General features: G+C 40.4%; 1 protein-coding gene across 1 annotated transcript in view; it reads left to right on the top strand.

Annotated features, from left to right (window-relative positions):
• Window positions 1-24,932, top strand: part of RANBP17 (RAN binding protein 17) — a 297,306-nt gene that overhangs the window by 221,654 nt on the left and 50,720 nt on the right. Inside the window, exons 20-22 of the mRNA XM_081277519.1 lie at window positions 4,619-4,707; window positions 12,545-12,652; window positions 14,903-14,985. Of these exons, the coding sequence (XP_081133645.1) occupies window positions 4,619-4,707; window positions 12,545-12,652; window positions 14,903-14,985 (280 nt within the window). The remainder of the gene's footprint in view (window positions 1-4,618; window positions 4,708-12,544; window positions 12,653-14,902; window positions 14,986-24,932) is intronic.

Raw genomic sequence — 24,932 nt, 5'->3', positions numbered from 1 at the left:
ACAGATTTTCTTATATTTTTGCTGAAATTCTTTTGTCAGTTTCCACTGTATTTAACTGTATTTTTTAGATGTCTTCCAAATATCTTTACTGACCAACAAAGTCCTTGAAGCTTTAAGGTGGTTATTGCTGTCCTTTATCAAAAAGAGGCAGTGAGGCTCAAAAACACCATCTTTATAAAAATTATATTTGTCTCATTTGAAGATTTCATTATGTTTGAAGCCTGGTTTGATGTAATCCCATCTAGTTTGATAGAAACCATCTTCTTAGAGTCATTTTTAATGGAGTTCCAGTGATATATCCCTAAACCAGCAAGTTCTTAACGACCCTGGAAAGTGACTGCTTGATTACACTTTAACGGTATTTGCAAATAAAATCACAAGTAATTAAGGGGAAATCTCCAGGCTTTTGAGCAAGTTTGATGCATGATAACTGCCTGATTCAGCTTCATCTAGAGTAATGCTGTGTAGGCAACAGCTACTGAGATCAATAGCAACGTAATGATAGTGGCAGAATTAAGTGAGTAACCTGAGAACTGTGCCTCAGAATGCATGCAGCTGCCACGAACCAAGGCCACACAGTGCACTCCGTGCTTCCGTCCTAAATGTTCATCAAAAGACGCCCTGCAGGAAAATGGAGTTAGATGCTCTTTATTGCTGATCGTGTCTCTTGCCACATTTATCAGGGAAATTGGATTAGCAGTTGGCAGCTGCAGGTAGACAAGATTCTGCAGTGATTAAATATGCAGCTTGGCTGCATTTGTTGTGACAGACCTTTAGTAAATTCTACTGTAAGCACCATCTGTCTAATTTGTATAAAGAAACTTGGTGCTTTAAGCCACCGATAAAGAACTAAATCTGTTGCTTTATCATAAACAAAACTTTTGCACTAAATGCTTTTAAATGTAATTTATTAGGTTAAGGCTATTTTTCTATCACGATGAATAAATAATACATGCAAAAGTGCTTTCAGGTACTTCATTTTGCAAGTACTAGAGATAAAAACAGTTCTGTTTTGTTCTTCAATAAAGCATTTAGTATTCCAATCCACAGGAGGTGATGCTGTTAAAATATCTCTATGAAAATGCCTCAGGACTGCCAAATTCATTTAATTTGCAACCCTTACCAGGATTTTCTAACTCCCTATTTATAGATATTTTGCAAATGTAGATTCCGGGATAAACTTAAATATTAAGGACCTGTGTTGCCAAATTGAAATATCGTGAGGAAAGAAAATGCTAGAAAACTCTTAAATTTATAGTTTTGTTTTCCTACTTAGTCCTAATAAAATTGAAGAGAACATTGAATTTTTGTCTTGAGTTTCTTCTCTCCAAAGTAAAGGGGGAAAATGGGGAAATACTGTAACAAACCCTGGCCCTGGAGTATTATCTCCCAAAATGCCATTTTCCCCCTGTAACTTTCCCTATCTTAGAACCAACTCAAGTCTATTACTTCCCAGATTCACGCATCATTTTTGATTTGGCCATGACGTCATCAGTTTTAAGGAAAATGAATGAAAACTTCTCAGAGGTAGAGGAGCAGTTAAATAGAAACCTGCTATCTTTAGTCCCTTCGTAAAAACTCCACAATGTTAAATTATTTAAAATCCTTGATTTTCAGCATGCGCACATTAAAAGTTTTCGCACTAAGTGCCAAATGTTGCAAACAGCACTTTAACAGAATGATTTTGCTTTGATCCCTGTAGCAGTTCCTGAATAATTTATCACAGGTTATTGCCTTAATTCTGGAGAGGGATAGAGCAATAAAGGCAGATGAAAACACTCCAGTTGAAACACCTTGGGGCCTGCTCGTTCCTCTGACACGGCTCTTTTGTTGGAACTATTTAGAGGTTATTAAGATGTGTCTCCAGAATTAAGAGTGTGCTGTAAGGATGAAGACAGCCATCTTAATTCTAAAGACAAAGCACAATGACCCTTCACCTTCCTTTTCTTTGTTGTTATTATATGGTAGAATTATGAGGATAATATTATAGCTGCCCCCAGTAGTGCCACTACAGTAAAGGGTCTGTCAGACTTTCCATTAGAAACCCTGTTTTGGGGGTCAGGGTGGAAGGAGCCGCGGTTCAGCTGTTTCCCAGCCCATCCGTCTCACGCTTGGCACACAGACAACCGTTCACCATTCAGTGGACTGAAGCGCTCAGCGGTTTCTCTTGAGCTATTGAAAAAGGAAGCCATAGGGTTAGATCGCCAGGCTTGCCCCGCTTCACACACTGCCTCACTAGAAATGCAGAAGCCTCTCGCTTCACAGATCAGTCTAGTGATGACCAGCCACAGGAGAAAGGCAACTTTTAAAATGGACCTCTCTGTCCTGTTTTAAATGAGATGGTAAGTTGTGGTTCCTCCTCCCCTAAATTTCAACCAGATGACCCCTCACTCCAATTCTTCCATTGCCCAGAATTGAGCTCCTAGTTAACTCTTCCCTATCTCATTCCAGAGCTAGGGAGAAAATACCCTTTTAGTATTGTTTAGCTGTGTAGACTCTTACAGCACTCTGTGCTGCTTAGAGATAAAAGGTACTGTTTGTTTGACTCTAAGAAATCTATTTCTTATTAACTTTAATACTCCACTTTCCTGCTCAGTTAAACCTATTTAAAACTTACATGTAGTTATTATATGCTTCCTCTGTTCTGTAGCAACATTTTCTAAAATGAAACATTGATACCATTTCATGGCCAGTGCATTTAAAAAACAAACAAACAAAAAAAAAAAAACCTATGGATTTGAGTTAATTAGAGTACTTCTGTTAACTTGGCATCTTTTAAGAAAAATATGATAAAATTAACCATTTTTATAAAATGATGATAGTTTAAAATATTAAAGCTCTTTCTACTTAGGTATAAAGAAAGCAGGATTCATGGTTTTTGGTAACTAATTTAGAGTTGAGTGGTGGGTCTTTTGTATGTCAGTGGAAGCTTTTTGTAAGTGTAGCCTGTAATGTGTACGTGTATGTAGTAAAAACAGCAAAAAGGCCACCTTGACGGTGGCAGAGGCCCACAGAGAATCCCTGGACTGCACATACCGCAGCCGGAACAGAACTGTTCCAAGAAGGCTTCTTAGAAGATGCGCTCTGTTCTGGAGGCTGTCAGAAATGTGCAGAGCCGAGACAGAGAGCGGAACAGTTCCAGGGGTGAAGAAAGGCTGCATCCCAGCAGAATGCTGAAAAGCAGCAGCGGGTCGTGTGCAACACCTACAAGGAGGCCAGTCAGGTGCAGAAAAACAGGATGGGGGACAAAGAGAGAAGGAGCAGGTCATTGCCTTCGAGGCACAGTATTTTTCCGCTTCAGAACTTGGGCCTTCCATACACCGTTGGACAGTAGAAAGAGCATGTTCTTATGGACAACATCCAGGTATGTTGAGTCAGCTCTTAGGAAGAGTAGGGGGCAGGAGGAGATGCCAGAGACTTGTGACAGTTGAACTGTCACTTGCTCCCTTGAAGTGCTCTTCAGCCCTTCAGATGACAGTTGGGATCTACTGCCTCCTTAATGATCATTTTAACTCCTTCCTAAAGATGAGTCTCATTTATTACCAGAGTATGAAGAAAAAGAGAAATCTGATAAAAAGAAAAGTTTAGAGGCCATTTTCTGGCCGTTTTTTCCTGAAACAGTATCTTCAGAAGTCACGATTGCATATCTCAATTATCCCACCCCCTTGTTCTGCAATTATGTTTATTTGTGCTCTTTGTTCTGACATTCTAGCATCTGTTCATGGGTTTCTTTTTCTCTTCCCAAGCATCATCCTAAGGACAGCTTAATTAAGAGTCCAGGATACAAGTCAGATCTCTTTTATTCAAGAGAAGGTCTTTTTTTCTTCTCCTTTTTTACTTTTTTTTCTTTTTTTTTTTTTTTACTCCCCCTATAAAACTGAATACTGAGGACCATTTGCTGTGTTTCACACTCTTGCTGAGGCATTTTACAAGATTATTCCTCAGAGTTTGTTAGAGAGGCATTGTTTGCCCCTCTTATAGATGAGAAATCTGAGACAGATAAATTGACTAGCAATTAAGAATTAAGTGAACCTAGGATTTAAATTCAAGTCTCATGACATTGACTGTAAAGCTTTTCCTTACTTGAGGACTGTGACTGCCATTCTGGTTGTGTCATAGTACCAGTAGGTCACTTAGCCAGTTTTATTTTGTCCTAAGTTATTAAACATTTTTTAGGAATCTTTAAAAATCAGTATGTTTCCAGGGTAGACTCTAAATTGTATAGTGAGAATGATTTTATGCAAACCAGTGTTAAGATTTGCTATTATTAAATAATGTCTAGACCCTGTACGTATCAGTTTTGTGAAATAATCAATCTTGGTCACTCCCTCCATCCCCAAATTTGGCAGTATCCAAACAAAGTATATTAAGAATCTAAATGACTCTGAGCTTCTAGAATTGTGACGTAGCTCAGTTTATAAGAAGCAAAGCAGAATTGGTTAGCAGATTGATGATCTGTTTGTTTAAAGAGTCTATGGTTTTCTATAGAAAGGGATCTGAACGAGACATTTTAGCTAATGAATCAAAATCAGATATGTGGTCATTATTGCCTGATTATTACTCCATCTGCTCTGCACTAACGTGAAAATCAATTACTGTGTCTCTTTCCCACTGACAGCGTATGTTGATCGGGCTGGCAAGAGATCTTCGAGGGATTGCCTTTGCACTGAACACAAAGACCAGCTACACCATGCTGTTTGACTGGATGTATCCTTATTACACTGTGACAATACCAGCTCTGTGCACAGAGGGATGCCAGGCCCCTCGCTTTCGTTTAATAGTATGGCACAGTAGGGAAGAGGAAACAAAGCTAAATGAACTAATGTGTAATCAGCTAAAAATTACAGCACAGTGGCAGTGTGCAGATAACTGAGCACAGCGTTCGGAGACCCAGCTCAGAGAGGTCAATTTTTTGGTGCCATTAAATATTGACAACTTAAAAATCGCTTCCCCCTGTGATTGTTTATGTTGGGGGTACAGGGAAAACCTGACTGGCATCTTGACTTGGGATCAGGGGATCCTGCCATTGGTCATTGTTGAGCAGATTTGAAAATCTACTCATCTCAACGAGCAAGGCTGAGCAGGCCTTAATTCATCATGCCACAGTTCTTCATCCCGAAGAAAATTTTAATGGACATGAAAAGAATAGGAAGTCAGTGGTCAGGATTTGTCATTTGGGGTAAAATTTGAATTTGCCATGGCCAAGGTTCAGTACAGACAGGGAAGAAGTCTCCCATAGAAGTGCCCATCACGTGCAAGGAGGCAGAGCACAGGCTTTGGTGCCAGATGGACAAGGCTGCAAATCCAGCCCCTCCTTGACTGTGTGAACCTGGCCAAGTCATTTCTCTTCAAGACCTGGTTTCATCATCTAAAAAAAGGAGATTATGCAGTATTGAGGCTTACTGTGACCATTAAAATATGTAATGCTTTTTTTGAAATGTCTGGCATATATAATCACTAGTCATAAATAGTTATCAACATTTTAACAGTGGGTACAAATCATATTTGATCCTAATAGGAAGTGACAACTTCTAGAGTAAGTGAAAGTAATGGCTTCATTCCTTTTAAACTTGTAATTTTCAGAGCACAAGAGAAAAAATTCTAGTTTAAAGCTAAGCAGCTTCTTAAGTCACACTTTGATTTGCTTTGAAAGGTCAAACCTTTTTTACCCTTTCTTTCCTTCATAAATTGCAAAAGAAACTCCTAAAGGCTCTCATCAACTGCCGTGTCACAGTTAAGGCCAAAAGCATAACCAGTAGGGGAGATGGGCATGTTCAGGAGAACTCTGTACGTTATCAAATATTTAAACACTAATTTTAGTATACACTCGTATTTTTTTTAATATTTTTTTTTGGTTGTTGATATACCTTTATTTATTTATATGTGGTGCTGAGAATCAAACCCAGTGCCTCATACATGCCAGGCAAGTGCACTACCACTGAGCCACAGCCTCAGCCCCTACACTTGTATTTTTAGTTAGTTAAAACCTACTTCTCAGATTTATGTGCTCAGGGAAGGTTTAGAGGTAAGATTTTTCCATATCTCTGGAGAATCAGATATGTCATTTACCTAAGCATATAATGTACATGTGTGGAGATTGTAAGTTCTAATATGGAAAGGTAGTATAAGTCCTCTGATTTTAAAGGTCAGACTTCACTGACCTACATACCCTTTCTCTTTCTCCAAACAGAAACATCAGCTCTCAAAGTCAAAACTTTTCATTTATATGGAAAATTACCCAAGTCCAGTCTGGGCACTCTGGTATCGATAGTTCTCTTGAAGCTCAGCAGTTGCCATTCACCTCTCTCGTATTCAGCAGTTTTAGCTAACATTTGAGGTCAAGAACCAACCCCACACCCAGTACCAAAGGATCGAATCAGTTCTCCATTTCTTAACTCCTTCTTTCCGCACCTAGCTGAAATGAAACTTTTGTCCAGCAGATGGCAGAAAATAGCAAATGGAAAATCTTAGGACTTACTGTTCATTTTGAGCTAGAAACCATTGTCTCCTCCATTTGACCATAGATGTTGACGTTATTAGGGTCAGGGGCGGAGGGCGAAGTGTCAGTTACGCAGGAGTCTGTGTTAGATTGCCAAATGCAGTGGTTTGGTACTGGTCTTGCTTATAATAATTGAGTTTCTGTAGCAAATCAGCTTCCTTGGGAAAAGGCCAAAGGCTTTTCATAATTGTATTGACAACGAAATGAATATGATAAATGGTGTTCATTCAGTTGAGACAAGATTTATAGTTTTCCTTTGGGCAAGGGATGAAGAGCAAATATTTATAATAATAGTAAAATTTGTTTAAAAGTTACATTATTTGATAATTCAAAAGGCTTTATTAAAATATTTCGAAATACTTTAAGCAGTTTCAGGTGATAAAGTACAGATTCTTTCCAAAGTATTCAGTAATGCAAAAATGAATAAGTATATGATAAAAAAAAAACATGGATATGAAAGTCATTTATTCTTCCTGAAATATTGATGTGTCAAACCGTCAGTGATGATTCCCACATTACTGCTGGGGAAGTTTATTTGCCTTTTATCCCCATAAATGTGTATTCTTTAATATGTTATACAATCCTTAGCATGCAGAAGAAACATTCCTATAAGAGCACATGTCATCTTAAAGTCAAAATGCATTTTATTTATGACAATTATTTGATAAAATGCTATTTTAGTGGTTAGCTATTTAATTCAAAAACATTTCAACAAACACTGACTGCATTAACTGCTACAAACTACATTGCTTATCACTCTGTCCCTCCAAAACTAAATTGCCTGAAAGTGAGCAGCAGCCATCTTGATAAATTGTTTCCACAACTAGAGAACTGAAGAGAATGACTGGTGTACTTCTTTGCCTCATAGTAAGAATGCAACAATAAGGAGACTCCTTCCCTTGTAGTGCATTTAATAACTATGTTTAAACTTGTCCCAGGCTGTCCTTAGACTGAAGCATCAAAAATCCAGAGGAATTGTGGGGGGCGGGGGAAGGAATGCGTATGACGCTGTTTCCTCATACTCGGTCTTAAGTGTCGTGTTCTTTGAACTCACTGATATCCAGTCAGGCCTTCAGTGCTGTTTATTAACGTGCATAAGCATGTCATGCAAAGACAGACAAAACAAGGCGAAATGCAGAAGAGCATAGACCTCACAATAAGACAGTATTAGATCCCAGTCCTGGTTTCACCTCTTGGAAGCCTATGGGTCATGGATGAATTACCTGGTGTCCCCATATCATAGTTTTCACCTCCATAGAACAGGACTCTTAATAGCCATCTTGCAGTTCTGTTATGAGAAGTGTTGTGATTCTGTGATTATGTAAAAGTTCTGGTACAGTTTCTGTCACAAAAGACACATTGTCCACCATTATCTATTTCCTTTCCTAATAACAGAATGAGATGAGAAAATCCCCCTGGTTCTCTTAAATAGTTAACACATTGGGCTTTCTTGATCCAGTGCACTAGGCCTCATGAAGGGTAGAGATTACTTAGACCCAAATCCTACCCCCAAATAAGCTTTAGCTCAGCAGACCCCACTATCTACATAATGACTTATACTAACACATAGAAAGTGGTCAGTGACGTAACAAAATACTAATAGGAAATTGATGGTGTTTAGCTGGGGGTCAGGAATGCCTTTGTAAACCTGAAGACTTGACCCTGAATCGTACCAAATACATAGGACTGGTCCATAGGGAAATGGGAAGAGACCGATTTTCAGTTAGCCTCATCCCAGGACTAGAAAGGAAGCAACAAAGAAGATGTTTTATTGTAGATAACACTTCATGCTTGGAAACAGATTGTCTGGGTCCCTTGAATACTAAACTATAGAATGTAGATCCTTATTCCATAGGAATAGGTTTTGATCGACCAACAAAATCAGAACTATAGCCAGGTGTGGTGGTGTGCACCTATAACCGAAGCAGCTTAGGAGGCTGAGTCAGGAGGAGTGCAAGTTCAAAACCAGCCTCAGCAACTTAGTGAAACTCTAAGCAACTTAGCAATACCCTGTCTCAAAACAAAAAACAATGTGGCTCAGTAGTTAAGTGTCCCTGGGTTCAGTCCTCGTACCAAAAAAATAAAAATTAGAACTATATTTCTTTTTCTTTTTTATATTATTGCCCAGGCTGGTTCTTGAACTCTTGGTTTCAAGCAGTCCTCTGGCCTCAACCTCCCAGAGCAGCTAGGACTATGCCCAGCAGAAGAATAAGTCACGAAGAAAGCAATTGGCAATATGATGTTGGACAGATAGAAACTGGCAAGAAAGTAAGCCTGAAAATTCACAGAGCAGGCATGTTTTGACTGTGTTTTGTGCCAGGCATAAGGGAGAATGATGCTCTTCGGAAGCTCACGGTCTAGTAGACACAAAAAGGAATGAACAGTTATTCATCCGTGTGTTCAAGATGCATGCCACAAGCCAGACGCAGTGGTGCTCACCTGTAATCCTAGCAGCTCTAGAGGTTAAGGCAGGAGGATTGTAAATTTGAAGTCAGCCTCAGCAAGTCCCTAAGCAACTTAGTTAAACCCTGTCTTAAAATAAAAAAATAAGAAGAGCTGGGGATGTTGTCCCATGGTGAAGCACCTCTGGGTTCAATCCCCAATACCACCACCCTCCCTAAAACAAAAAACCTACAACAGGCCAGGTAAACACAGGCAAGGAAGAGATTATTGGTTTGGAGGCTCCCAAATAGGGAGGCTTCCTGGGAGAATTCAGGTTGTGCTGAGCTTCAGAGGATGGACAGGCATTTGCTGGACCAAGAGGAGGGGCTCCCAGCAGCACAGTTGCCTTCATGAACAAAGGTCCAGGTGTTTGCATCTTCCTGGAGAACCTTTAAATGAACTAAGTGGTCAGCTGTTTCTGTTGAGGAATCCCATCCTCAAACCCTTATCTCTTGGAGGTTTTAGTAAGAACTCTGGCGTTGGCTTTCTGGTGTATTCTGATGCTTTCTCTGCTGTGAAATCCCAGAGGAAAAGAATCAGGTCTGTTCATTACTGCTTTCTTGGGGTTCAGCGCATGGTAACTATAAACCACAGTGTACATGGATGGGTGGTTATGTAGACAAAAAATCCGATACTTTTCACATTTTTATACTTAGCGTCCAGTAAGATGTTGCTGTATGCCATTGTTTTTCACTTATTTGATGTGGACCTTCAGAATTCATTGAGAAAATCTAGGTGAAATTAGGTCTGTGCCTCTTCTACCTGAGGGCTCCCGCCCTCTTCATCCTATCTTATATGTGGAGCTCTCACAAGGCCACTGGAAAATTAAGCTCCTAGAGTGGGTTTCCATCTCACCTGTAGTCTGAGCCTGCTGCTCTCGCTGTGTAGCCCTTTCAACCTCTCAGCTTGGTGGACCTCTGCTCTGCTTTCCAGTAATCACTCATCTTCTCTGTGGCAGTCACCTCTGTTAGAAGCATATTAGAATTGTCACCACTCTCATTCCACACAGAAAAAAGCACATCCCTTCACGTCCCCTGGTTTTGTCCATAGTGAATGCCGTGTGCTCTGAAAAATACCATGGTCCTAATGCCGTTAGAGTGCTTGGCATAGGGACCTGTGGGCCTCTCTGGGCTTAGTTCTGATATTTAGATCTCTGCAGTTTCCTGGTGGGCCTTCAGATGTTCTCCCACTAATGCTCCCTCAGGTGAGCTCTTGATGGAACATTTTCTTACCTGTGCTCCTCTGGCTCTGCCTCCGAATTCTAGTATTCTGCACATTCCTTATCCCTGTGCCACCCTGGAATTCCCAGCATGAATTCCCAGTGAGCAAACACTGCGTCTTCCTTAACTCTGGGTCCCTGGCCCCAAGAACAGTACAGAGCACCATCTTTCAAAAATAACAGCTTTCAGGACATAGAAAAGTAAGTTATCTGACAAGAGCCAAAGTAAAGTTCATGATCAAACTCATTCAGTATATTTGTATCATCCTCATTCAACTGAAATCTCACCCGTGCACATACACTCACTACTTCTCCATTCCCTGCTTTATTTTCCTTTACACTGAACACTTATTTTGTTCTCTATCCTATCAGAATATCAATTCCATGAGGGCAAGGGTTTCTCTAATGTTTTGTTCATTGGTGTCTCTGGAGACTCTCACAATAGTGCTTGTTGCAGAGTAGGACTTCACTAAATACTTGTTTCATTATAAACACAGCTTTCACATGGCAACTCTAGTGGGGAAAGCACTCTTAAGGCTTTAGAGGACTTATTTTCTTTATGTAAATTATTTTCTAAAGCTTCAAAGTGAAATGTACAGTTAAACAGTTCTGATTAAGCACACTGGACCTCATTTATAGATTGGCAGGTTTGTGGGACTGATATTTATTGAAACCTACATTTGTGCCAGGCTGTGCATACCAAGTACCTAGTCCCTGCCCTCAGAAAGCTGATGCTGAAGTGTCCTGTGACGCTAGCCCAGGATCCTACAGCCGCATCTAGGAATCACTCCCAACTCAGGCTGGGGTGGGGGCCTGCGGCATGTCAGAAATGGCTTCCTGGATTAACTGATATGCATTGAACTCTGGGGGGCAAATAGGAATTAGCAGGGAGCTAGGAGGGAGGCACAGGTTTCTTTCCTTTAGAAACTCACTGTCTAGTGGGATAGATGTATGAGCAGCCAGCCAACCTTGAGTCACTGTTATAACATGGTCAGGAGTGTTCCCTGAACAGAGATGGGGAAGATTCCTGCCATTTGACAGAATGGGTAAAACACCCCAGAGGAGGTGAAACTTGAGCTAGGTATTGAAGGTCAGGACTGGGGCAGAAGGAAGCAGTGTCAGGAGGAGACACCTTGGCATCACAGATTTGCAGGGAGCGGTGCATGGCTGTAGGGAGAGTAGAAGTGCCAGGCAGTGAGGCTGCAAGAGCAGAGCCAGATCTTAAAGGGCCTGGTGTGCCATGCTGAAGAGCTAGAGATATGTCTCAAGAGCAAGACATCAGGTCATGGAGAAGTTTCTCACCCTGGAGACCCCTACCCACACCACACAGAAAAAGAACACTATTCAGTGGTTCTTTTCAGCACTTTCACCTGAAATGGACAAGAAGAGTGGAAAACATCAGAAAAAGATGAGGAAAGAAAAAAGAAATGAAAGCAGTGGCATTGTTGAAGTTTTTCTGCGGTAGCTTTAGGCTTTGGTCCTGTGTTTATGTGTCTGTTTGGCAAGGTGAGGAGGTAATTCCAAAGGCTGGTGAAGCTGGCTCAGGAGTGTACCAGGTTCTCACATCCCCATATGCTTTTGGGAGGGCATAGACTCCTTGGTGTTCATGCGGATGTTGGAGAGTTTCTTCTTGTGTGCACATGAGACTGCCTTTTAGCACTGCTGACCCTGAGTGTGTTAATAGTTGCTCAGCTTTTCTTCAAGCTGGCATCCCAGATGTTTCTTGTAGCTATAAGTGGGACCAAGCAAAGCAAGTTAACAACTTTAAAAAAGCAATGTAGGTGATCCTGAAGCTGGGACATAGGTACATGAGATTTAGTGTTACTATTTCTATGTGTTTTTAAAATTTCATAATATTTTTCTCTATATAGTTCCCAAGAAACCCTGATAACAGTGACTGAAGTATATCTTTATTCCTCTTTTACTCAATTTATTTTCCTTTCCTACAACACAAACATAATTTTTTAAATATGTTACTTGTGAGCTGGGGCTGTATCTCAGTGGCAGAGCACTTGCCTAGCATGTGTGAGGCACTGGGTTTGATCCTCAGCACCACATAAAAAAATAAATAAAGGCATGCCGTCCATCTATAACTATAAAAAACTTTTTAAAAATGTAACTTGCATGATATTTTAAAAGTATAGCTTCCATTTATAAATAATACTAAAAACAGTGTAATCAATGGGATGTATTACAAATAAATGCAGAGCGTATGCAGCCACCAAAAGTGTAGGCATACAGGTTGGAAAGACTTTGTCATTTGTAAAATTACTGCCATTGTATACTAAACATGGAACACGTGGCATCAATTTTCAGAAACAGTTTAGTTTTGTGTTGTTGTTTGTCTTTAGACCCTTAAATTCCTTAACAGACTTTTACGGAAGGTACCCTACGTATCTCCCAGTTCTGCAGAGGGCTGTTGAGCAGTGGTATGCGGAGCCAGCGTGCACAACTCCCATCTTGAAGCTTATTGCCGAACTGATGCAGAACAGGTGGGCAACGTAACTGGAAGTGGGAGAATGTCCCCACGTCATACCCAGGGGCGGAACTGAAGGTGATGGGGACAGCAATGGAAATAGAGAGGGCCGAAGAGCGGAGGAGGGAGATGAGGAAGGGAGAAATGGAGGAGAAGTACAACTAGGAAAGAGAGCGGAGGAGAGACATAGTGACCTTGGGTCATGTGGAGATTAGGGAAATGGAAACATTAGAAGACTACAGCTCCGTTATTTAGTCACAAAGTGGAGGGAAGGAGAGCTCTTTCAACTATTTCCCTGCTTAACTGTAATCCTGTAGAATTTAGAGCAGGAAAGAAGTTTAGGGGATCTCCACTTTGTGAGAACCTGCGTCCCAGAGCAGCTCATGGGCACGTGGCTGTTGCCTTGGGAGCACTAGGGATTGTCCCCGCTTCCACTTGGACGCTGTGCCTCCTCCTTGATGCCAGGATGTGTTTGGATGATTCATGCACTCACAGTTTTCACTGAAATAGCAACTGTGACACTTCTTGGAAATTGCCTGGATGCCCTTAGAATTTGCATAGACCAGCAGAGATTCACAAACCCTGCATAGAAATATTAACAAAATGTAGCTAAAAGAGAGCAACTGAACAAGCTAATTGTGTTTACCTCTTTAAAATATGTCATTGTGAATATTGCTCAGCACCAAATTACCTGTCCTGCTCCATCAGTGCCTCCTTGTAAACAGCGCCATGAAGGGGAGATGCCAGCAGGGGATGGGGGTGCAACTCTGATTGTCTCTCTCTTGCCAAGTGTTTACCACTGCAATTTAAAATCTTTACTCTAAAATGAGGTGGAAAAGACCTGGCAAATAAATGTATTTTTCTTTTGAAAACATTAGTTTTTTTTAAACCATTCTTGTGGAGTGCTTTAAATACTAAAAGAAGATTGGCTTTATATTTTATATTAGAAATTTTTGTCCATCAAATGTCATTTTTTAAACCAGATTGTTGATACTATATGTTACTGATACAGTATTTACTAGTAAAGGAAAAAATCATTGCATTACATATTGTAAAGCATTTTATGTCTGCCACAGGCATATAATTCATATCTAGCACAAATATTCTAAGAATTACCTAGTGAAAATGTTATCTGTATTTCTCTAGAATGTAATGCAAATGTATATATTCCATTTCTTTTCTCTAATCAGGAATTGTATGTGTTTGCATACAGTTATCACATGTTTATAATAGTATTTTTCAGACGTTATTGCAGGTGATGCTATTTTGAAAACACATAGGGAAACAACAGTTCTATTTGTGGCAAACAGGACTTCAACAATGTGTTTGCTTTTGGATTTTTGGTTTGTTGCTGATTTAAAAAAAAAAATCATATCTTGAAAGCACATCAACAGAGCATGTCAGAGCCAACTAAAGACAAAGAAATGTTCTAAAAGTAGAACTGTGTCAGGGTGGCTTGTCAGTTCTGGACCCTGTTCCACACCTATCAGGAACCAGGGAAGTGGAATATTCTCAGAGAACTTCTGCATTTGTTTCTCTACACTTAATCCAGGGGCACTGGACACCATAATCTGTAGTGTAATTTAATGTGTTTGAAATTTGCTTGAAGGGCCACATGATTCATTATGAATTTGTGCAGTATTAAAAGTACCTGCATCTCCTTTATGTCACTTTAGAACTTGCTTTAAAAATAGGTACCAGATACTATAGAAGATGTCAGATTATAAATACAACTCTGTCCACGTTTCTGTGTAAACTTATACATGTATACGTAAGGTTTTTTACTTATTATCCACCAACCACTTTGCATAAAAAGAAGAGGGGTGAGAAATCTGTGATACGGGGTGTCAGATACTATCTTTATAAACTCTTTTTTTTTTTTTTAAAGAGAGAGAGAGAGAATTTTTTAATCTTTATTTATTTTCTAGTTCTTGGCGGGCACAACATCCTGTCTGCATGTGGTGCTGAGGATCGAACCCGGGCCGCACGCATGCCAGGCGAGCACGCCACCGCTTGAGCCACATCCCCAGCCCTCTTTATAAACTCTTTAAATCAGCAAATAAAAGAAAACCCTTCTTAATTGTCTAGTATCTTTGTAGTGAGGAAATTAGCATACATACTTTATCAACAGTTGTTGATTGGAATGGTAGTGTAAGAAATAATTGTATTGCTGCTGCTTCCAATAAATGAAAATGCTGGACATTTTCAACCTATATTTGGTTTCTTTATCTGCACATATAGTTTAATTTCTTGCTCTATTTTCTAGGTCCCAGCGTTTGAATTTTGATGTATCATCTCCTAATGGAATTCTTCTCTTCAGAGAAGCTAGTAAAATGATTTGCACTTATGGTGAGTGTCCTTTTCCATATTTGTCTCTGCAATATAACTTTATCTCTTTGGAGAAAAGAAAGATGTTAGTTATTTTGTTCTCTCAAGCCTTCATATCTATATGAATTTGTGCAGTGGCTAAAGGGAGTGCAGGGAGTCAGGGAGCCATCATGCTGGCTGGCATGGAGGAGGTTGGCCCTGCCTGGCCAGCTTGATGACTCTCGTTTGGATGAACTTGCAGGGTCAGTAGGCAAAGGGAATACGCTAGATAGAATATTAAAAAGTTGTAGCATTTTCAAAATTGCTCAAACTTGCATCAGAGAGTTTGCTTTCTTGGATCAAGGAATGAGTAGACCAGTATGTCCCTGAATTTTGGGGAAATGTCCTTGTAAAGAGCAGTAAATGTTTCATGACAGGGAACCTTGGGGCACTGTCCTACTAGGAGCAGAGTTCTCTAAGGAATGTTGCCTGTTAGATCAAAATCTTGGAATTTGGTTATTGTTGGGGCCTAAGAACTGCCATACATCCTAATACTTGCCAATTCTGACAGCGTTGTCTGTGGAATTCTCTGCCCTCTAGGATTTATGTTCAGGGCATGGGGACAGGGTTGATGAGGGTTCTCTGTAGTCTGGCACATGCTGGCTGGTGCCAGCTCTCTGGGCAGCTCTGCAGTGTACTTCTACCCAAGAGATGTTTCTTTGTGTCCTCTTTTTCTTCCTCTTTGCCTACTTGATCTCAGGCAGCTCAATGGTATAGTGCCCCTGGATTCCATTCCTAGTGACACCAAAAAAGAAAGAAAAAAAAATAGCCTGTGATTCCTGTATTTCTTTTTGAGTACCTAAAAACAGATCTCACAGAAATTTTTAAAGCCCAATTTTTTTTTTAAGAGAGAGAGAGAATTTTAATTTTTTTTTTCGTTCTCGATGGACACAACATCTTTATTTGTATGTGGTGCTGAGGATCAAACCCAGGCTGCACACATGCCAGGCGAGCACGCTACCGCTTGAGCCACATCCCCAGCCCCCCCAATTTTTTTGATGTACATGCATGTGTATAGGAACAAAATTCAAAACGCAGAATTTTTATTTAAGTTAGAAACCCATTCTGCAGCTCGTGTCTATATACATTGTAGGCCTCTTCTAACACATGCTGTTTTAATTGCATGTTTGATTTGTAGAACTTGAGGTTAAAAGTTCTACAAATCAAACATGCAAACTAGAAACCACCTATTTTTTTTTTTTTAGAGAGAAAGAGAATTTTTTAATATTTATTTTTCAGTTTTCGGTGGACAGAACATCTTTATTTTTTTTTATGTGGTGCTGAGAATCAAACCCAGCGCCCCACGCATGCCAGGCAAGCATGTGGCTTGAGCCACATCCCCAGCCCCCACCTATTTAAGTCAATAAATTCACTCTTATTTTCATTGTAATCAGCAACAACATTGCCACAACTTTTATGTCTATTTGAAGATAGACACATTAAAATCATACAGAAATTTTGCCTTCTAGAAGCAAACAGACCCCCTTTTATGTTTTCTAAACAGAGTTTTGCCTTACTTAACTTTCAGGGTACAGCAAATTCCTGTCCATGTCTGAGCCACACCCCCAGCCTTATTTTGTATCCTATTTAGAGACAGGGTCTCAACTGAGTTGCTTAGTGCCTTGCCATTACTGAGGCTGGCTTTGAATTTACAATCCTCACATCTCAGCCTCCCAAGCCACTGGGATTACAGGCACGTGCACTGCACCCAGCCTGTTCAATCTTTTTCTAATTATTCTTTAAGCTACACATGACAGTACAGTGTATTATAACATGTTATACATTCGTGGAGTATAACTTCCCATTCTTGTGTTTGTACCTGATTTGGAGTTTCACCGTTGGTGTATTCATATATGAACATAGGAAAGTTCTGTCTGATTCACTTTACTGTCTTTCCTATTCCCATCCCCCTTCCTTTCCCTTTCCTTCATTCCCCTTTCTCTAATCCAATGAATGTAATCCCCCCTCCCTATTTGTGTATTAGCATCCACCTATCAGAAAGAACATTCAGCCTTTGGTTTTTTGTCTTATTTCATTTAGCATGGTAGTCTCCAGTTTCATCCATTTACCAGCAAATGCCGTAATTTTATTCTTCTGTATGGCTGAGTAATATTCCATTGTTTATATATACCACATTCTCTTTATCCATTCATCTGTTTAAGGGCACCTAGTTGGTTCCTTAGCTTAGCTATTGTGAATTGAGCTGCTATAAACATTGATGTGGTTGTTGTCACTGTAGTATGCAGATATTAAGTCCTTTGGGTATAGACTAAGGAGTGGGATAACTGAATCAAATGGTGATTTCATTCCAAGTTTCCTGAGAAATCTTCATAGAGCTTTCCAGAGTGGTTGCACCAGTTTACAGTCCCACCAGGAATGTGTAAGTGTGTCTTTTCCCCCCATGCTCGCCAACATTTATTGTTACTTGTATTCTTGATATTTGCTATTCTGACTGGAGTGAGATGGAATCTCAGTGTAGTTTTAATTTGCATTTCTCCAATTGCTAGAGATATTGACCATTTTTTCATATATTTGTTGACCATTCATATTTTTTCTTCTGTGAAGTACCTTTCAGTTCCTTTGCCCATTTCTTAATTGAGTTATTTATTTTTTTGGTGTTAAGTTTTTTGAATTATTTATATATCCTAGAGATTCATGCTCTATCTGAGGTGCAGGTGGTAAAAGACTTTTTCCCATTCTGTAGGCACAGCATTCCTGGTTGTTTCTTTTGCTGTGAAGAAGCTTTTTAGTTTGATACCATTTATTCATTCTTGATTTTACTTCTTGCACTTTAGGAATCTTATAGAGGAATTTGATTTTTAAGCTGACATGATGAAGAGTTGGGCCTACATTTTCTTCTAGTAGGCGCAGGGTGTCTGGTCTAATACCTAGGTCTTTGTTCCACTTTTAGTTTTGTGTCCTGTCCATGTCTTTTCATACTAAGATGTATGGTTCCAAAAACAGCGTGGTGCTTATCAACTCCATGACTTTCAGTGAAGACACTAAACCTCTTTGCCTAATTTTCTCATACCTAAAATTAGGAATAATAAAGACATACTGACCTGGGTGCCTGTGTAGGGTTAGAGGGTTTACTGAGCTGCTCTGGGTGGAGGCCCGGCCCAGGGGAGCATGGAGCGGGCACTCACGATGGTGCCCCTTCATCCGCAGCCATTCTCTTGCGGGCATCTTCTTTGGACAGGGCCTCGTGGCCTGAGAGTCTTCATCATCCAGGGCACCTCCTGCCTAGACCACCCTGCCTGTAGTGAGTGCAGTACTTTGTTAACTCAGTTTCCTTATTTCATTAAAGGAAATAATAATCCCCATTATGAAACAGGGCAGCATACACAAGGATCAGACATCAGAAGAGCTTGAACTACACCAGTGTTAGGTTCCTCTTATCATCACGGTGCTATCTTTCCTGCATCATTTCTTTCATGAATGTACTGTTTCCTTTGGGGCTTGTTCGCTCTTGCAGTGGGGATATTGAGAAAGTGACTCGTCCTCTCCCAGTACCGCTGGCTCTCTTTTTTTTTTTTTTTTAAAGAGAGAGTGAGAGAGGGGGAGAGAGAGGGGGAGAGAGGGAGACAGAGAGAGAGAGAGATTTTTTAATATTTATTTTTTAGTTCTCGGCGGACACAACATCTTTGTTGGTATGTGGTGCTGAGGATCGAACCCGGGCCGCACGCATGCCAGGCGAACGCGCTACCACTTGAGCCACATCCACCGCTGGCTCTCTTGAACAGCACATATGTCCAGTAACGGGCACAAGGAAGCTCCGTGGGCTTCAGAAGCTTCCTGTCTCCACTGAGTTGTCTTTCAGAGACCAGTTGCTACCGCAGAGGTTGAGAGGTTCCAGGGTGGTGTGGAGGGGAGGAGGAGGGAGACTGAAGGAGGGGAGGGGAGCAAGGGGACAAGGAAAGAGAAACCCTCCGAGCGTCCTTGGGAAGCCATTAAGATGTTCTTTTACCTGAAGAAAGACTAGAAGACAAGCAAGGCTCTGCTTCTAAGTTCGATTACTGGTGTTAGTGACTTCCAGTTTTTATCAGCTGCCATATGCCTGCTCCTTCCTATATTAGGTCATTTTTCATACATTTCCCGGTTGAATCCTCAAGGTAGGTGACATCATCTGCAGCTCACTACTTATGTGAACTTGGCTGAGTTGTTTACTTCCCTTGCTTAAATAGGGAAAATATACATACCTCACAGGACAGTGGGAGGGCTCAAATAGATAAGGTGTGGACTGCCTTGGCCAGTCAGTTACCTGCCCTGCTTACTGTAAGCTCATGGAGATGAGCAAGGTAGCCAGATAGAACTAGCTAGCAGGGAGCCAGGGAGCTGAATTGGAATTCCATTCAAAGTCCCTATGACTTTAGATGATGAATGCGTCTTTCTGCTCTCCTTCCTGCCTTCTGAGAGTTCCACAGGAAGATGTGCCTTGGATGTTTATGGTGAAGCACTATTCTGATCCCCAAACTTAAGGGAAATCAAAGGTTCCATGGAAAATGTTCTTCAGCTGTGCCACAGTGACAGATACTGGCACTGGACCTCCATCTACGCACTCGCCCTCCCGGGCTGGCTCTGGTAGCCAGGCTGAGGGGCCTCTTGCCCCCTGTGATGTTTTGTTACCTGTACTTTTACCTCTGAAGCGTCTCAGTGCTCACTGGAGGGAGACCCTCAGGGGTCTAGAGGATGAGGGAGAGCGTGACTGGGAGGTTATTTATTCCTTTGGTAAGCCGAGGATTTTTTCTGTGCTCACTGCTCCTGGCGGTGTCTGGTGGTCAGTGCCCCAGGAGGTAGAGAGGGAGGACTCCTTGCCTGTGCTCCTGATGTGTTCTGTATTTGTGGAATACCTCCACCTTACTGCTCTGTGAGACTGGCAGAAAAATAATACTTCTGATATGCTGTTTTATTTATCTGCATTCTGTCATGATATACTTTGATGTAAGTTTTTAATTTTGCCTCCGCTCTCAGCTGCTCTTGCCGTTACAGCTCAGGGTCAGCGATGAGGTCAGCCACAGTAGCACAGAACAATTTCCTGTTTGTACAGCCCAGGTAACATTTGGATGAGGATTAAATTTTACCACATTTTCTACTAGCCCAGGCCTATTATTTCTAATGAGTTTTAAATTGCTTCAAGAACGTGTATTTCAAAACTTAGTGCTATGATCCGTTCAGCCTGAGCAACTTAATAAAAGAAATTTCTTTCTTAAATTTTTGGTTAAAATGTTGCATGCAGTGTAATAAATGTTATTACTTTAGAAACCTACTTCTCAGTTTTAAGAACTGGATGGTTTTTAGGCTCAATTTCCATTCCTCTAATCTCTCTCTCTGTGCCTCTGGGTGCTGGTGTCTTTAGTGACATCTGTTGGTCAGCAAGTGCACATAGGGAGGAATGACAGTCATTTCCATAGCTGTCCAGGGTGGAGCTGCTCCATCCCTTCCCTAGGTGCCTGCTGTAAGAAAGCTCAGTGCTGAAGAGCTAAACTTTTAAAATGGGTAGAACAAGCTGAGGTTATTCACTAAGCTTAAGAATTTACATCTTTCAAGCAGTCTGCACTCCAGCTGTGGGTAAGGTGTAACTTAGGGTGCATAAATTGGGTTTGTAAGGTGCTATATAAGCTGCTGTTACTTACTCCTGGTGACTAGATAGATGACATAGACAGTGGTTTCCACACTGGGTTTTCCAGAGCCCACGAGGTCTGTGTCAGTACCCCAGAGGCTCTCCAGAAAGGAGTAAAGGAGGGGACTCTGCTGCCACTTTGACCAGAACCACCTACATACACAGTTGCACAAGACTTGTTTGTAAGAGGTGTCAGTCACCTGTCCAGAAAAATATTAAAGACCATGAAAATGAAGGACGTGTCCTTAGAAGCATTGTGAGAATGAGGGAACTTGGCTGCGCATCTGTATTTAAATGATCCCAAGGTAGGGGAGGATGGCGTTGGGCTTGACACAACCAGAGACTCAGTAAAACGTCAGCAGGGAGTTTGAACAGTTGTTGAAAACAGTGATTCAGGAGCCTTGAAATAGAGTAGCCTGGAATGTTAAACCCGACTGGATCCCAAAACCAAGATCAGAAAGCTTAGGAAAGCAAAGATCTTGAGAAACACATTCTAGCAAAACCAAGAGCCTGAGAATCCCCTTTCCTCGCTCCACTCCCTGGGTGAGATAAAGTTTTTTTTATAGATGGACAAAAAATGCTAATGGACTCCCTCATCCAAGCAACTCGTGTTTATTGAGCAATTACTATGCCTGATACTGTGAGTGTTACAAGGGATAAGAAATAAATATGACAGAAAAAGAAGCTTAGTGATCTTCCCTTGAGTAACTTGAGTCTAGCAGGGGATTCAGACAGGAAAATGAAGAATCATGATGCGTTCTGCTCAATGTTGTGCTTGAAAAGTATTCAGAGTGCTGGGGGAGCCCAGAAGAGAGGCTAATTCAGACGGAGGGGTCAGAGAAGACAGTATTTCTTGAAGGAGCAGGGCCCAGAAGTTTGAAAAGGGCATTTAAAGCAAAGGATAGCTTTTACAAAGAACATAAATATAAAACAGCATGGTGTATTAGGAAGCTGCAGGGATTTCAAATTGCTATAGAGTTTTAGGCAATAATGTTAGGGTGGGGGGGACCAAATATCAAGTAATACCTGAATCAAATAAGGAGTCACAATTTTATTCTGTCTAAAATAAATGTTACAACATGATATTATGGGATACAAATAGAGAGTTAAAAAGTTACTTTAGTGAAGCAAATTAACATATCCATGTTCTCACATGTGTGTGTGATGAGACCAGCTAAAAATCCACTCGTTTGGCCTGAATCCCAGACACAGGACCCTTTTATCATATATCGCCGTCCTGTTGTACATTAGATGCTCATCCTGCTTACCCGCTAGTCTGCAGACTCTAACCTACTGCTTACCATTTCTTCCCCTCCTCTACTACCTCAGGTAAGCACTGTTTTCTCTTTTTCTGTAATGAAATTTTTTTCCGGTTTCACATATAATATGAAATCATATGATATTTTTCTTGCTATATCTAGCTTATTTCACATAGTGGCACGTACTCCAGAGATATCCAAGTTGTGGTAAACAGCAAGATCTTGTTCCTTTTTACGGCTGAACAATATTCCACTGTGTGTATCTATACCACTGTTTTATCTATTCATCCATCAGTAGACACTAGGTTGTTTCTGTTTCCTGGCTATTGTAAATAGTGCTTTAGTGGACATGGGAGTGCACTCATCTTTAGGAAGCAGCGGTTCTGTTTTCTCTGGGTATGTGCTCAGAAGAGGGATTGCTGCCCATGTGGTAGTGGTTTTTAATTTTGTTAGAAACCACCGTGCTCTTTTCCGTAATGGCTTTGCCCATGTGCATTCTCACCAATGTGCATGAGTTCCCTATCTCTGCAGCATTGCCAGTATTTGTTATCTTTTGATTGTTTTTGTCTTTTTTGGAGACTGAGGGTCTCACTGAATTGCCCAGGCAGGCCTTAAATTTTCCATCCTCCTATCCTGGCGAGCTGGGGTTGCAGGTGTGCAGCTCCACTCCCCACCCGTGTGACTGTATGATGATGCCATCCTAACAGGGTGGGCCATCTCAGAGTGGGTTTCCCTTTGCCTTTCTCTAACAAGTAACCATGTAGAGCCCTTTTCATGTCCTGTTGACCATTTTTATGTGTTCTTTGAAGGAATGTCCATGCAGGTCATTTGCCCATGTTTTTAATTGGGTTGTTGATCCATGATTGAGTTGTACAAGTTCTTTATAAATTTTGTATATTACCTCTTTATCAGATGAATGGTTGGCAAGTACTTTTCCCATTCTGTTGACCACATTTTATTTTTTTAATTTCCTTTTCTGTGCAGAGCTTTTTAGTTTTAGTAAGTCCCATTGACTTTGGCTTTTGTGGCCTGAGCTTTTGGCGTGATCTTTTGGGGGGAAAAAAAAATCACTGCCAAGGCCATTGTTCAGAAGCTTCTCCTCTGTGTAGTCTTCTAAGAGTTTTGTAATTTCTTGCCTTATATTCAGGTCTTTTATTCATTTTGACTTTATTTTTGTGTATCAAAGAAGATGAAGGCCCAGGTTGGTTTTTTTGTATGTTGGAAGGCCACTTTTTCCAGTGCCCTTCATTGAGGAGATTGTCTTTTCCCCATTGTGTTCTTTGGTGCCCTTAAACTTAGTTGACTATATGTTTGGATTTATTTCTGGACTCTATTCTTTTCCACTTCTCTGTGTATCTGCTTTTATGCTAGCATCATATTGTTTTGGTTACTGCAGCTTTGTAATCAGTTTTGAATCAGGACATGTGATGACTCCAACTTGATCTTTCTCTGAATTGTTCTTACCATTCCGGGTATGTTATGGCTCCAAGTGAATTGTAAATTTTTTTTTTCTATTTCAGTGAAGAATGTCATCGGGATTTTGACAGGGGCCACATTGAATCTGTGTCTTGGTTTGGGTGGTGTGGACATTTTCAGAGTATTCTTCCAATATTTAGGCATGGGATATATTTTCATTTATTTGTGTTTTCTTCAGTTGCTTTTATCAATGTTTTATGATTTTCAGTGTATAGTTCTTCCAACTTTATCTGTAAGCATGTATTTTCCTTAAGGAAAATACTGAGTGGTTCTAAACAAAGTGGTGTGATTTATTTGTATTTTTGTGAAACCACTTTGATAATGGGCATGGTAGATGGCTTGCCGGATACCAAGCTAGAAGAGAAAGGGACAGAATAACTCATCTGGGAGTATCTTGTACTGTCTCTTTCCTATCTACGTGATTCTGTCCTTCTTGATAATATAATTTTACAGAATTCCTGCTATCATACAAAGAAAAAAGATACATCAGTTCTCGAGAATTTAAAGAACCACATTTGCTCTTACTAAATGTTCATATAGTCTTTGTCATCTTCAAACAGTAGTTTGAAGTAGTTTTTTTTTGTTAATATTCCATATGGGACAAGATTTGCCCAAGCACCTAAGTCTAGTTTTTGTATGTAAGCTCGTTCACGAAGTGGTTGTGGCTGAGAACCTAGATCATACAAAGTAGTAGGGTTTATTGTAGGTTTCAGCTAATGATTGTGGCTATAGTTAGATTTACATTCAACTAATAAGAAAACACACACACACACACACACACACACACACATAATGGTTATAAAATTAGCCCCATGAGTTTTAAATACTAGAAATTACTTCATTTTTCTCTGTTTTCTTTCTGTTACTTGGTGTGGCTCCATGGAAAAGAACCATAAAAATGTACTCTGCCAGGTGGCACACACCTGTAATCCCAGTGACTCAGGATGCCGAGGCAAGAGAATCACAAGTTTGAGGCCAGCTTGGCAACTTAGTGAGACCCTGTCCCAAAATAAACACCCTAAGTAACAATCCCCAGTACTGCAAAAAAAAATAATAATAATAATAATAAGTTTATACTCTTTATAAAATCATATTTTTATTTTTCTTCTAAGAAAATAATCCAAAGATGCAGGATAATAACTACATAAAAGTCTTTGATGGAACATTATTCATAATTATGAAAAATTGGGTCCCAGTGTTTTAAATATGAAATGCTTAAGAAGGATATATCAATTCAAGAGGCTGGGTGCTGTGGCACATGCCCAAAATCCCAGTGGCTCTGAAGGCTGAGGCAGGCAGATCACGAATTCAAAACCAGCCTCAGCAAAAGCAAGGCACTAAGCAACTCAGTGAGACCTTGTTTCCAAATAAAATACAAAATAGGGCTGGAGATGTGGCTCAGTGGCCAAGTGCCCCTGCATTCAATCCCTGGTACACATACAAAATAAAAAAGTGTAGCAATTAAAATTATACTTTTAAGATTACCAGCTTATAGGAAATACATATATGCAATGCTATGTAAAAGTAGAATTCAAATTATACCTGTGCTATAGGTAATATAAAACTTGTACACA

Source organism: Spermophilus citellus (genome assembly GCF_964194105.1).
Source record: "Spermophilus citellus genome assembly, chromosome: 1".
Taxonomy (NCBI): domain Eukaryota; kingdom Metazoa; phylum Chordata; class Mammalia; order Rodentia; family Sciuridae; genus Spermophilus; species Spermophilus citellus.
Note: the sequence above shows the minus strand (reverse complement) of the source record. Positions and strands in the feature narration are given on the sequence as shown.